The sequence below is a fragment of the Danio aesculapii genome, chromosome 15 (assembly GCF_903798145.1).
Source record: "Danio aesculapii chromosome 15, fDanAes4.1, whole genome shotgun sequence".
Lineage (NCBI taxonomy): Eukaryota > Metazoa > Chordata > Actinopteri > Cypriniformes > Danionidae > Danio > Danio aesculapii.
The window spans coordinates 13271646-13285549 of NC_079449.1; the positions used below are offsets into that span (position 1 = coordinate 13271646).

At 38.4% G+C, this 13904-nt stretch overlaps 1 protein-coding gene across 14 annotated transcripts in view; it reads left to right on the plus strand.

The window, feature by feature from the left end:
• Positions 1 to 369: 369 nt before the first annotated feature.
• The window catches only part of mecom (MDS1 and EVI1 complex locus), a 299083-nt gene continuing 285548 nt past the window's right edge, over positions 370 to 13904 (plus strand). For 9 of the 14 annotated variants that reach the window (XM_056473133.1, XM_056473134.1, XM_056473140.1 and 6 more), the window contains exon 1: positions 371 to 649. In XM_056473133.1, coding sequence (XP_056329108.1) covers positions 613 to 649 — 37 coding nt within the window. In that variant the 5' untranslated portion in view covers positions 371 to 612. Of the gene's footprint in view, positions 650 to 13904 lie in introns of all 14 variants that reach the window. The other 5 variants (XM_056473129.1, XM_056473136.1, XM_056473131.1 and 2 more) reach the window with 1 other exon arrangement.

The following is a 13904-nucleotide window of genomic DNA, read 5'->3' on the forward strand; positions in this document are numbered from 1 at the left end:
AAAGACCAACTCCACAGATTAATAATTGTCGCATGCAGGAAAAAAATATTCAGCGGGCTGCCCTCGGTACAGACTGCCCACGCGCCTGCTGAGGGAGGGGGAGAGAAGTAAAAGTTTATCATTTTCATAAATTCATAACGATGGTCAAGTCTCAATTAAACAACATAAAACGTTTAATGAAAACGTTTTACAATAGTCATTTACCCGAACAGTGATTAATGCGTCTTCATTTAAAACACAAAAGACCGGGCGCCTTGGACGCTCGAGACTGCTTCATTATAATTAATGTCTCCGGTTCCTCGTGCACCCGGAGGTCGCGAATTGCTCCGTCCCGCGCCCACTGATCTCTGAAGATCTGACACGAGAGGGATCTCGCCGGCTATTGCAACCTGACAAGATCTGTAATACTTGGGTGATGAATCGTTCCAAACTTTTTTGACGATGCTGGCAGCTCGGGGCTGTGCGCATGTGCGAAGGTGTCCAAACTGACAATGCTGGAGAGATAGTGCGTCTGCGATTGAGAATCACAGAGAAAAAGGACAGAGGAAAAAAGAAAAAGGAGGAAAAGATTCGAGAAAAAATCCGACGAACCCACGCCGAAAGACGGGCATCATGAGGTCCAAAGGCAGGGCAAGGAAACTGACCACTGGTAGGTGCAACATCTCCTTTTTAGCCCTTTTCAAACTGCCATCTTGTCCATGTTTATGATGCATAGAAATATTTTAGTCACTAAACAGTTACAGTCAGCAGAGCCCAGCAGTATTAGTTGCTTGCGAAGGTTGAGGAAAAGCTAAACGAGAAGCGTCGCTCGCGATCGGACATGGCAAACCTAGATTCGAAACTGGCATCAAAGTTGCGCGTGCCGCGCAAACTTTTTAACTATCGCATGCTGTAATCGCGTTCTCTATATGAGCCCCGAGCGCCCCGGTGTTCGATAAAAAAAACACCTCCGTGCAAGTTTCTACGGCTCCGGTCACATCAATTTGCAGCAGCGACTTTGAAAAGACAGCTTCGCCTATAGTCGACAACAGAAAGCCAGCTGCGGAGGCACGCTTTTAAATGCAAACAGGTAGCTTGCATCTGATGTTACGACAGGCAATCTAATGAATTGCACATATGCTAGATTAACAGGACTGTGGTAAAAAGTGCTTTGAAGTTTTTTGATTTGTGGACGTTTTTTCTGTGTAATTGTCGAAAGTGATTGTGCAACAAGTGATCAAATCCCGTTATGAATTTTTGTTCCGGTATGAACAGCCTGGAGAAATGTTTTTGTTTGTTATGGCTCTCTAAACGGTCGACTGTAATCTTAGCTTTTGATTACGGGTTGCCTTAGGCGCTTGTTGGAGTTGACGTTCAATGCGTGTGTTCAATGCCACGCCACAACACAAGCTCAAACGCCGAAACTCAACATCAAGTAGTTAGTGGGAAGCTGTTCCCCTCCTCAATGGATTTATTCGGAACGAATGTATTTCGCTCAGGTCTGAATAATTCGGCCCCCTCGTGCGCAGTAGGCTGATTTGAGCAATTTTCTTTAGTTTTCTTTTTTGTTGCTCTTTTGCAATAAGCCACGAAAATCCATGCAATATTTCACAGTGCTTATAAGCTTTTTTTTTTATCATCGGAGCAGAGCTAAAAGTTTTTAAAGCCCAAGTTCCACTATATATACTGTAAAGAGAGAAACTCAAAAAGAAAACAAACAACATGCCAACAGTTTTTTTTGCAGCCTGCGTATATTTGCCATCTTTTATTATTTATGTTTATTTTAAATAATAGACTGTGACATCTGCTCAAACTTTTATGTTGTTTCCATGTGCGAAGGTAACAAAAGAGGCAATGAAAACAAAGTATAAGATCACTTTGCTCTTGAATTATTGTTTCCTTTCCTGTCGACAGCACTGTGATGGGCTAGACACAGCGCGCGCTCCGTCTGGACAGAAACAGGGGTCGTGCGGGTCTTATCCGTTCAATAAACTACCTCTCGAGCCCTATGCCCTGCCATTGTACAATGAGAGGGTTTTTCTGCGAACAGCAGCAGCTTGTCAAACATACTCACGTGCACACACACTATCGTCCACACAAATCTATCCACAAACTAACGCAATTTCACTGGGGTGTTTTCCAGCTGATGCAGGTAACCCGTCACTTCTTAGAGTGTCAGAAATGTGTGAAATTGCATTATTCGAAACATACTTTAAAACAAACTCCCTGTTTGCCATTAATTTATTGATGGCATTTGAGCATCACAACTCCACTATTTTATTCTTTTGCTCAGGAAAATATATTTTATCTTTTTATCAACTACACATTTGCATTAATACCATGATCTGCAATTCAACGTGGTGTCTGCACAACCATGTGCAATCTAATTATTTTTTATTACAATTGAGATTTTGTTTATTACGTAGAGCGAACAAAATGACGTTACAGGCCGACACTTTTTGTTGCGTAAAAGTTTTGGCTAAAATGCAAGTCGTGTAAGACTTTTGCTAATATTTTTTTAGACCTTCCCACTCTCTCCCATCATTATTTAGACTACCATCTGAGAAAATCGGGAGGATTATCAGGGGGTGTATTTAAAGATTATTATTTACCCAAGATATAAGAAGAAGATTTCTACCTATTAAGTGAAAGGGAGAGAATGTTCTGGACCGCGCGGGTCCCGCGAGACCCTCGCCTCTCTGGCCTCGCGCCAGCCCAGCACTATGTCAACATTGAATATTTAAATTCCCAGACTTCTCATAACGGGGCCCGTCTGCCGGTAAAAGCGCGTTCAGCGTCAGTCTGAGTAGCTGCGGACTCGGTTTCCTTCAAGGGGGAAAAAAGGAAAAAAGTAATCTCCTCTCCGTGTGGCCTCTGCCGCGCGCGCTCACCGCACATCACTCTGACTGCACGCGCTCGCACTGATGTGTGTGAGTGCTGGAAAGGTAATAAAAATCGGTCGTTTAGCTGGTGTGTGTGCACGACATGTTTTGTGGATTTGGCCAGCGGTGCCGGACATTTCACCTGCAGGTCCAACAGTCTTAAATTGTCTATAATGTTTTAACACACCGTGCCAAGTGTCCTATATCCCTCAGCATGATGTTGCAGGTTTACTATGAATGGAGTAAAATTACACCTCATGAACAAGAATAATAACATTGACCTGCCAGAAATCAGACGTGCTGTCAGTTAAAACCCTAGCAATGACATTCTGACGCTTGACACATTTAATTGCACTTTTAATTATAAAGCATCATACACATATTAAAGTCTGCCAACTATGTACGGTATTGCAAATTGTTTAATTTCTCATTAAAATAACGTCTGCTCATTGATTGAGTATAACGGTGTGATGATTAGAGTGCGAGCAATCAGATATACAGTTAGTGGAAATAACAAATAAACAAATTATACTTTCAATACCTGCAAATGATTCATGTCAGTATATGAGAAATATGAAATATGCGTTAAAGAAGGTAGTGCAGAGTAATATATGCAGGGCAATGCATTCAAGCAATACACATATAGCGCATAAAAACAAATAATAAATGGATTACTTGCAAAATGTAAAGCATTAGCCTATTGTACATGTTTCTCCTACTGTAGTGTGGAATTTACAGAAAAAAATGAATGCATAAAATTACTGTAGAGATTGGGGGAAGCTATTAATAATATGCATAACTGCAAGTCACGTTTATTATTAATTACTCTCAATACACAATATTTACATGCACGGCATTACATTAAAAGTTCTCTCAGAAGAATTAAACTTGACCTTTTTAAAACCGTAATCAAATCAGAAACATTTGGGCCTAGCTATCTGATTCATCGTTTGATGATAACTACATTTGATAAGCTGCACATGTTCAGCAAGACTTTAAGATTGTCCTTTTGTCCCGTTCTGCGTCTTCGGACAGCTCCATCAGTTTCACGCCACGACTTTTGTTTTGACTTTGATGTGACTCACTTTACCGTGAAAGTGTCCAAACAACGAAAAATCAACTCGACGCTGAAAAAGAAAAGCTCCAAATTTAACAATGTGACATTCCGCGTGAGTGAAGCGCGTGAGAATATAAGCCCCGCGCGCGCGAGCATTCTCTCCGCCTGTCAGCGCGCGACCACAGTCCGCTTCTTCACAGATCTGGGCGCGCGGTAGATTCTGCATTGTGCAATGGGCCGTGCTGCGTCCCTCGTCCGCCGCCGCCGCCCCTCATTATAGAGCCTATTCAGAATGGGGTGAACGGATCGGGCCATTTAAAAAGGTGAGCGCGAAGCGTATTAAACGCTCGTTCGTTGTCTGATTCTGAATATATTGAGAGTTTAGTGGAAATATGCTCTCTGTGAACAGTGAACTGCATCTCCCCAAAGCATTTTTTCAGAGGGGACTGAGGAAAACAAGAAAACAAATGTTTATGTCGTCTTCACTTCTCAGACTGCGAAAAAAAAATCTAAATCTACAATGTTAACTTCTCAGGTTTTTATACCTCTCGAGTAAATATTTACTTCTCTTTCTCTCCTCTGGCATGATATGCTGCAGTGTTTTAAGTTGAGTTCCTGGGATTGTGATGCTTTCCCTTTGGAGAACTCATGTGCCTCTTTTCAGACCGTCCACTCTGAAAAGATCAGTGGGTCTAAAACGGAGGACTTTTGTTTCAGAGACAAAGTCAAAGTGACCGATGAGTTAATTACGAGTAAAACAGTGGGCCATGATGGGGTCAGTTTGAAACAAGCCTAGCTTTTCCCAGGCATTGAGCGTGTGCATCTGCGTAAGATGGAGAGAGCTGCAGACCACTGTGGGTTTTGATCATGATTGATCACACATTCTCAAAGGATTGATTGATTAGCCAGAAGCCGCTGGGTTTAGCAGAAAGGTCCGCTTATGTCCTGGGAAATTATCCTCTCGTCTGTTTGTCTGAGATTTCATCAGAGAGAAAACAGGAGGAGATGAGATGTACGAGGAGATATGCGTAAGATGTATGTTTGATTCTATGAATTGTGCGTCAGAGTGTCCCGTATACACACCAAAGTAAGAAGCGATTTCCTTGTATATGTTAGAAGAGGAAGGACTGGATGTAGGTGACAACAACACAGTTACTCTCATCCATCAACACCCTTATAATACCACTACTTTCTCTCCTTTCTTTCTCTCTCTCTCCCTCCCTAATGACTCAACGAGTGTCTGCGTCTGCCCAGAGTGAATTGAAATGGCCGGGTCAACGGTTTATTTATCTTGTGCTCTGATTGGTCAGGGGTCAGGTCATATGGATGTTTATTTGGAAATTTGATTGGTGTGACTGATGGATATGTCGTTTGTGTCCCTCAGGGAATTATGGGGGTTGTTGTTCAGTAAGTCCAGTCACTTTTTATCCCCGAGCGACAGGTCCTGAATCAGTCTACCAAAGCTCAGTCTTGACTGCAGTCAGCATTAAGCTTGAGCAGAGCACAGGCAACAGGCCAGGCCAGTAATAAGTCACTGTCAAGCCAACACCCACGGAACCATCAGATGTCACTGTTTGACTGGTCTTGACTCATCTTTACTTAGGCAGGATGCATTATTCAAGTTTGCTAGGATTTGCAGCTCCTAAAAGACAACCCTTTTTTATATATAAAAAAATAAATAAGTGAAATGATCCAACCTGTAGGTTTCAGATATTTTTAAGAAATATAAATGTTCAGTTGTTTAAACATTTCCTAAGCTTAGTTAAAAGTGCCAAACCTCCAAGTCTGTGTTTCTGCAACATATCAAAATGATTGTATTTATGAGATGAGTGCACATGAATGCCACCACAATATCATAATTACTGACGAGGAAGCTTGCTATTTTCTTTGAGCCCCTTTTGTTCAGAGCCTGTGGGCGTTTAATTAAAGAATCATGGCGGAGACAAGTTTAGGTAATGGTTATTAATTAAGTTTTAGATATATGGTGACTGTACCACTTAATTTGTATGCATTTTGTGCACTTTTAAGTTAAAGCATTTAAGGATGAGGAGGAGACCGGTTGTGTGTGAAAACGACATCTCCCATCATTCCCTTGATGGAAGAGAATGCACACGAATTTTATATGCTGCTGCATTTTATAACATCGATGCATTCATGTATTAGTTATGTGTGCGTGTATGTGTTCCACTCTTACCTTCACAAGTTTTAATACTTTATTGTATGTTTGTATTAAGGCTGCATGATATTAGAAAAATCTGACATTGCGATATTGTTTTTCTGCATTAAATATTGCGATATATATATATATATATATATATATATATATATATATATATATATATATATATATATATATTTATATATTTATATATATATATACATACACAATTTTAGCAGATGATACGATATATATATATATATATATATATATATATATATATATATATATATATATATATATATATATATATATATATATATATATATATATATAAACGATTTCACCAGATGACTTAAAATCTGCGATTTAGAAAGAATTTATGAATTTAGATTGAGTGGAATGATTCTGTAGGTAAGTTAATCATTCATAAAAATGTCAAAAAATGAATTAAAAGTAAAGATAAAAGTTAAATAAACAGTGTTTTAGGGTTTTCAGGCAGTCAAATAGTATTCAGGTTCAGAATTTGAGTAATTAAACATAAAATAACACCGCAAATGTCTTTACTGTATGAATAATTGATAAAATTATTCTTTATTAAAGTTACGAATGGTAAAATTGATTGTGTCTGAATACTTTAAACGCTGTCAGGCCTTAAAAACACATAATAAAAACTTTTATTTCATTATAGTTAAACTCTCTAATAACTACACAATTCTCATGTGTCTGTTTCTCCGGGTCAACTATAATCATAACTCAACATTGCAGATCCTGACTATTGTGAATGTGCACATTGCGATATCTATGCTGAAACAATATATTGTGCAGCTCTAGTTTGTACCTTAAGTCAAAAGATACAGTACACCCAAAATGAAAGATCTACTATTTATTGGCTTCACTCTCTGGCTATTCAAGATGTAGGTGATGTTTTTGTCTTTCGTAAAATTTTAAGTTATCAACAAACAAGGTCAGCATCACTTTTAGTTTGCACTTGCACAAACATCTTCATACAACATCTTCATACAACACAAGTAAGTTTGTACTTTAGACTGTTGTGAACACAATCAGGACCTTTTGCCAAAGCTATGGATTAAATTCTCCAAACTAATTGTATCATCTGGAGCCAAATGTATTCATTTAGTTTTACCAATATACGTTTCTTTTTAACTCTCGAAGTGTCTCAAAGTTCCCATCGACTACTATTTTATGCATAACCCAGGGTTATTCAGACAGTTTCAGATGAAAAGCTAATGTACTGAAGACAAATACCACATGCAGTCTTTTACAGAATGTCCTTTTCCACACTTGAAACTCAACAAACACTGAAAATATAGCATCTGAAAGTTCCTTGTCCAAGAATGCTTATGAATATTTAATGAGCAAATCTGTTTGTAATCGGTTGTTTGTTACTAAACCACTGGCCAACTACATCTTTTCATACTGTAAATCATTAAATCCAGGAACAGCGGTGCAAAACTGGCAAAGCAGGTTTTTTATAATAACCAGGGTCAAAAGTGTAAGCATTCAAACTCATAACTACAAACATGAAACATTGCTTTAGCTGCATTTAAAAGGAGAGTAGAAAAAGACGAGACAAGTTCAAGTCACTATTTACTTGCTCTTAAGTGGTTTTAAACCTTTATTAGTTTTATAATATATATATATATATATATATATATATATATGAAGAAAGTTGAAAACCTTTAGCCATTGACATCCATAGCAGGAAAAACAAATACTAGAAGTCTGTGGTTACAGGTTTTCATTTTTCTTTAAAATATTTTCTTTCGAGTTCAACAGAATAAATAAAGTCATGAATGTTTTTCTGAGTGAATGATGACAGAATTTTCTGTCTCTTTATTTGCTATTTGAAATGCTAAAATTCAATGTATTAAAGATGGTCAAGTTGTGTGCTGAAGTTGAATACAGTTAAATACTTTTGCCTTCGGAACTGCCTTAATCCATCGAGGCATAGATTCAACAAGGTACTGGTAATATTCCTCAGAGATTTTGGTTCATATTGACATGATAGCATCACGCAGTTGCTGCAGATTTGTCGGCTGAACATCCATGATGTGAATCTTATGTTCCACCTCATCCCAAAGGTGCTCTTTTGGATTGAGATCTGGTGACTGTGGAGGCCATTTAAGTATAGTGAACTCATTTTCATGTTCAAGAAACCAGTCTGAGATGATTCACGCTTTATGACAAAGCGCGTTATCCTGCAGGAAGTAGCCATCAGAAGATGGGTACACTGTGGTCATTAAGGGATGGACGTGATCAGCAACAGTACTCAGGTAGGCTGTGGCGTTGACACGATGTTCAATTGGTACTAATGGGCCCAAAGTGTGCCAAGAAAATATCCCCCACACCATTACACCACCACCACCAACCTGAACTGTTGATACAAGGCAGGATGGATCCATGCATTCATGTTGTTGACGCCAAATTCTGACCCTACCATCTGAATGTCGCAGCAGAAATCGAGACTCATCAGACCAGGCAACATTTTTCCAATCGTCTATCGTCCAATTTTGGTGAGCCTGTGCGAACAGTAGCTTCAGTTTCCTGTTCTTAGCTGACAGGAGTGACACCCGGTGCGGTGTTCTGCCACTGTAGCCCATCCGCCTCAAGGTTGGACGTATTGTTGTAACAAGTGGTTATTTGTGTTACTGTTGCCTTTCTGTCAGCTGGAACCAGTCTAGTCATTCTCCTCTGCCATAAACAAGGCATTTGCGCCGACAGAACTGCCGTTCACTGGATACTTTCATTTTTTCAGACCATTCCCTTTAAACCCTAGAGATACTGTAGTTGTGCATGAAAATCCCTGTAGATCAGCAGTTTCTGAAATACTCAGACCAGCCCGTCTGGAACCAACAACCATGACATGTTCAAAGTCACTTAAATCACCTTTCTTCCCTATTCTGATGCTCGGTTTGAACTACAGCAGATCGTCTAGACCATGTCTATATGCCTAAATGCATTGAGTTGCTGCCATGTGATTGGCTGAGTAGAAACGAGCAGATGGACAGATGTACCTAATAAAGTGGCCGGTGAGTAGAATAGTGTATATAAAAGTATAAAATTAAAATGTAGTTTGCGCACAATTCTCACGTTAGGAATGAAGGTTATCATACAGTACAGAAGCAGCGGAAGGTCATTGAAAAGTTTACGTCCTTGGAGCTCTATAGATTAAGTGGAGATTTGTCTAAACCAGCACGGACAAGTACCTGTAGTGTGTTTTTTGTGCAGGTCGGTCATTAGCAGATTCAGTCAGTGGTGCCAGGCGGTCCGCAGGGGTGTGTCCTCTATGACTGAAATGTTTGCACAGAATTAATGTTTGTGTGTGTAGGTGTGTGAAAGCGAGTCCGAATGGATCTGACGTGCAGCCTGGGTGCTGTACGGACATTGTGAGAATAATGTGTGTGTGTTTGTGTGTGCGGGTTTGGGAGGCCTGGGAACTGTTCAGTTGTGTTTACCACAGGGAAACCAGTACCAGCACAGAACAATGAGTAAAGCTCTCCCTGCCCTCAGTCCAAAGGTCAAACTGTCTCTGATAAAGATATGAACACACACACATGCATACCCATACACGGACACACACAGTGCGCTGCCGACAGTCTGCCCAGGGTGTGTGCCAAGGTTGAGGTCATTATCTACAGACGGTCCCAAAAGAAACGGAGCATATTTTTGTACTGAGAATACATGTGTGTGTGTGCGTGTGTGTGTGTGTGTGTGTGTGTGTGTGTGTAAATCACACTTTTATTAATGGGCGTGCATATTGTTGACTTCATTCGTCTGCTTGTTGGTTGGACGGGCACCTCCCTTGTGCCCATTGTCTGCGTGTGTTTAGATGGAATCAGTATTCCTTAGAGTTACCTGCATTGTGTTTCTATATCTGCCCATATTTCAGGTTGTATTGTGTGTGTTTGCTCTGTGTGATGTGGACGTGAGTTTGTAGTTTTTTCTTTTTTTTAGTGGATCTCCTTGGAGTTGTGTTTTGGGTTCACTGGGTCTACCACACTCAAGTTTATAGGCAGTAGTCAGTGTTAAGATAGCACTGTTCGACTTTTAGTGCTAATGTACGCTCACTAATGATACAACTATGCAGATGTCAGCCAACAGTCCTGCTGCAGGTACTAAGCGCATTTGCATTTCCTGAAGGAAGTGTTTAGTTCTTGCACTGCAGAAAATAACTGTTGATGTTTTAGGTAAGCTTAGGTATCTATCTATCTATCTATCTATCTATCTATCTATCTATCTATCTATCTATCTATCTATCTATCTATCTATCTATCTATCTATCTATCTATCTATCTATCTATCTATCTATCTATCTATCTATCTATCTATCTATCTATCTATCTATCTATCTATCGTTCTATCTATCGTTCTATCTATCTATCGTTCTATCTATCTATCGTTCTATCTATCTATCGTTCTATCGTTCTATCCATCTATCATTCTATCTATCATTCTATCTATTTATCTATCGTTCCATCCATCCATCCATCTATCTGTCTGTCCGTCTGTCTGTCTGTCTGTCTCTGTCTGTCTGTCGGTCGTTCTACCTACATATCGTTCTATCATTCTATTATTTTATCTATCTATCTATCTATCTATCTATCTATCTATCTATCTATCTATCTATCTATCTATCTATCTATCTATCTATCTATCTATCTATCTATCTATCTATCTATCTATCTATCTATCTATCTATCTATCTATCTATCTATCTATCTATCCATATATCGGTCTATCTATCTGTCTGTCTGTCTGTCTGTCTATCCATCTATCGACCGTTCTATTATTTTATCGATCGTTCTATCATTTCATCTATCTATCATTGTAATTTTCGTTCTATCTATCTATCTGTCTGTCTGTCTGCCTGTCTGTCTGTCTATCCATCCATCTATCGATCGTTCTATTATTTTATCGATCGTTCTATCATTTCATCTATCATTGTAATTATCGTTCTATCTATCTATCTGTCGGTCGGTCTGTCTGTCTGTCGTTCCATCCACCCATCCATCCATCCATCCATCCATTCATCCATCCATCTATTTATTTACAGTGTGTCTGTCTGTCCAGCCAACTATCTTATGGCAGTTCATAATTTTTTAATTAGTGGCTAATTTGTATTACAGTTTTTCTCAGTGGCTTTGGTGCATTTCTCACAACACTATTTACATTTGCACAACAGGTAATGCATTTCTCAAATCAATTTGTCATTTGTGCACATCATTGTAGCAGTTTCTGCTGTTTTATAACATTATCAATTGCTTTTGTCATGTCAGTCACAATTAAAACTTGTGAATGCTGAATAGTCATTCCATAGAAAACTAATAGTCCTCATTTCATTACTTGAGTCATTACGTACAAAAATGTTGAACTAGTTGTCAAAATCTGTCAAGCTTATTTTATAAAAAAAAAATATTTCCTGAAAATGTCTTCTAAATTGAACAATTTCATGAATGATTTACAGACCTATGTATGTTGTAGGTTCAGTTCCATTATGTACAGCAATATTGTTTACAGTTGGGCACAGCTCTACCCAAAGGAAGTGTATGTTTGGTGTAAATAAGGGTGCATTTATTCTTTTGCACAATGCTGTGAATAAATTGGAATCGCAGAGTAAAAATGTGAAACATACAGATTCAGTGTCTTGTACTCAGATACCTCACTAAATACAGTGATGTCTAACTTTACTGTAGTTTTGGCTGTGCAAATAGTATATAGTGCTGTCTTGAGAATTTTTTAGGAAGTGTCACCAAAATTTTTTTGCATTGGGAAAAATATACAGAATAAACTGTCATGATGAAAACATGACAAAGCCATTTGACTGTCTTGTTCATTAGCAATGGTGTCAGGGCTTTTCATCTTGATGACACTGACACTTTCATTGACATCAATACTTGCTATTGAGGAATGAGCTCACCATTTTAAGCAAGTGACACGCTTTTGCAGGTCATCAACTAGGATTTGCAGTTAGTACTAATTGTTTTGAGAAATGCATTAACTGTTGTGCAAATGTAAATAGTGTTGTGAGAAATGCACCAAAGCCACTGAAAAAAACTGTAATCCGTTTGATCACATTTGTACATTTTAGTACCATTTGCTCATAAAATAATGCATTCAAGGAAATTACATTGAAAATGCATCAGTAAAAACATTTACACCATTCCAAAATACTTCTATTTAAAATAAATGTTTTTTTCTTTTCTTTTTGTTCAAGAAATTAGGAATTCAAATGCAAAAACCTCTAAATGCCATCTGAAATGTTCTCCTAAAATGAGCATTTTTCTCTTCCTCCCTAGTTTATGTTCAGTTATTTCACTTTAAAGGCAATGAAAAGAACTTATTTGTTGTAGTAAAGTACTGTAAAATTACTGAGCCTGCACACCGGAGTCAGAGAAAGAAGCTAATTTCAGAGGAAAATATCAAATAACTTTTAGAGGTTTTTGCATCTAAACTCTTCAAATAGTCAGCACAATGGTTCTTAACACTCATAAGATAAAGCAGCAAATCAGCATATTTAAAGGCTTTTTGTTTAACACTAGTTGAAGTAATATTTCACCGTATATGTGTTTTACTCCATTTTTTTCAAAATTGAACATAAGAGACCTCCTATAAACAAAACAGATAAAACATAATGTAAAGTAAGCAAGCATTCCAACCCCAAAGTTATATCCACGTGAGTAGTTGATCACAACCTGTTCCTAATATGAAAGCGCATGTGTGTGCTTTCACTCCGCAGTGTTAACAATTATTGGCAAGGGTCTCTTCTCTGTTAGACCCTCTGGAATGGAGCCATTTACAGGAATTAGTCAACAATTGCTTTGTGAGGGGCCTGATAACACACTTTTTTTTTCAGAAAGTCCCCTTCTTTATGTTCAAGCATGGTGTGAGATATTCATAGGGTGTGGGTATATCTCTCTCTCTCTCTCTCTCTCTCTCTCTCTCTCTCTCTCTTTCTCTCTCTCTCTCTCTCTCTCTCTCTCTCTCTCTCTCTTTCTCTCTCTCTCTTTCTCTCTCTCTCTCTCTCTCTCTTTTGTGTTTGTGATGAACTCAAGTGAGAAGTTTAAGCACATATTGTTCAAGAAGGTCAAGGAACAGGAAAGACAAAAGGACATTTCAACACACCTTTCATCTCTGTCAATTACACACACACACACACATACATGAACACTCAGTATGAGTTGTTTCTCAGATTAGTTAAATTCACACACTTTTTTAGATTATTGAATCTTACAAAGATTTATTTGGCTGTCTTACATAATATACAGTAACAACGATCTTCTACTGATAAATTATAACTCAACCCTTTGTTTGGAAAGCTAATCCTATTTAAAAAGTGACTCTTTATCTCTGTAAGCCTACTTTGGTCTCTCTTCATACACAACCTTTCTGTTTGCCTTCGAGATATGAGAGCAAATATGACCCGAACATAAACTAATTTGATTAATAATACATAACGACTTGGACCTATTTGAGTGGTGGGAAAATATTTGCTCTATAAGCCAATTTATCGCAACCTTTAATACATATAGGCAGATAAGTTTCCGTACTTTAACAATGGCAAGGAAGTACTCCCATCAACCTGCGATGATTTATCAATCTATTAACTCGAGCGTCCATTCTTTGATTGGCAACCAAAATGTCTGCTAGTTTTGAGAAGCATCCTTGCTGGTCATTTTAATCCACTCTAACCTTTGACCTCTTATATCAGAGAACATTGTGTGCTGTGTTGTAATGCTGTATACCAGGTCGTACAGGGTCATATTGAGAGTGTGTTTGTGTGTGAGAGTAAAGGAAGGTGGCTCTG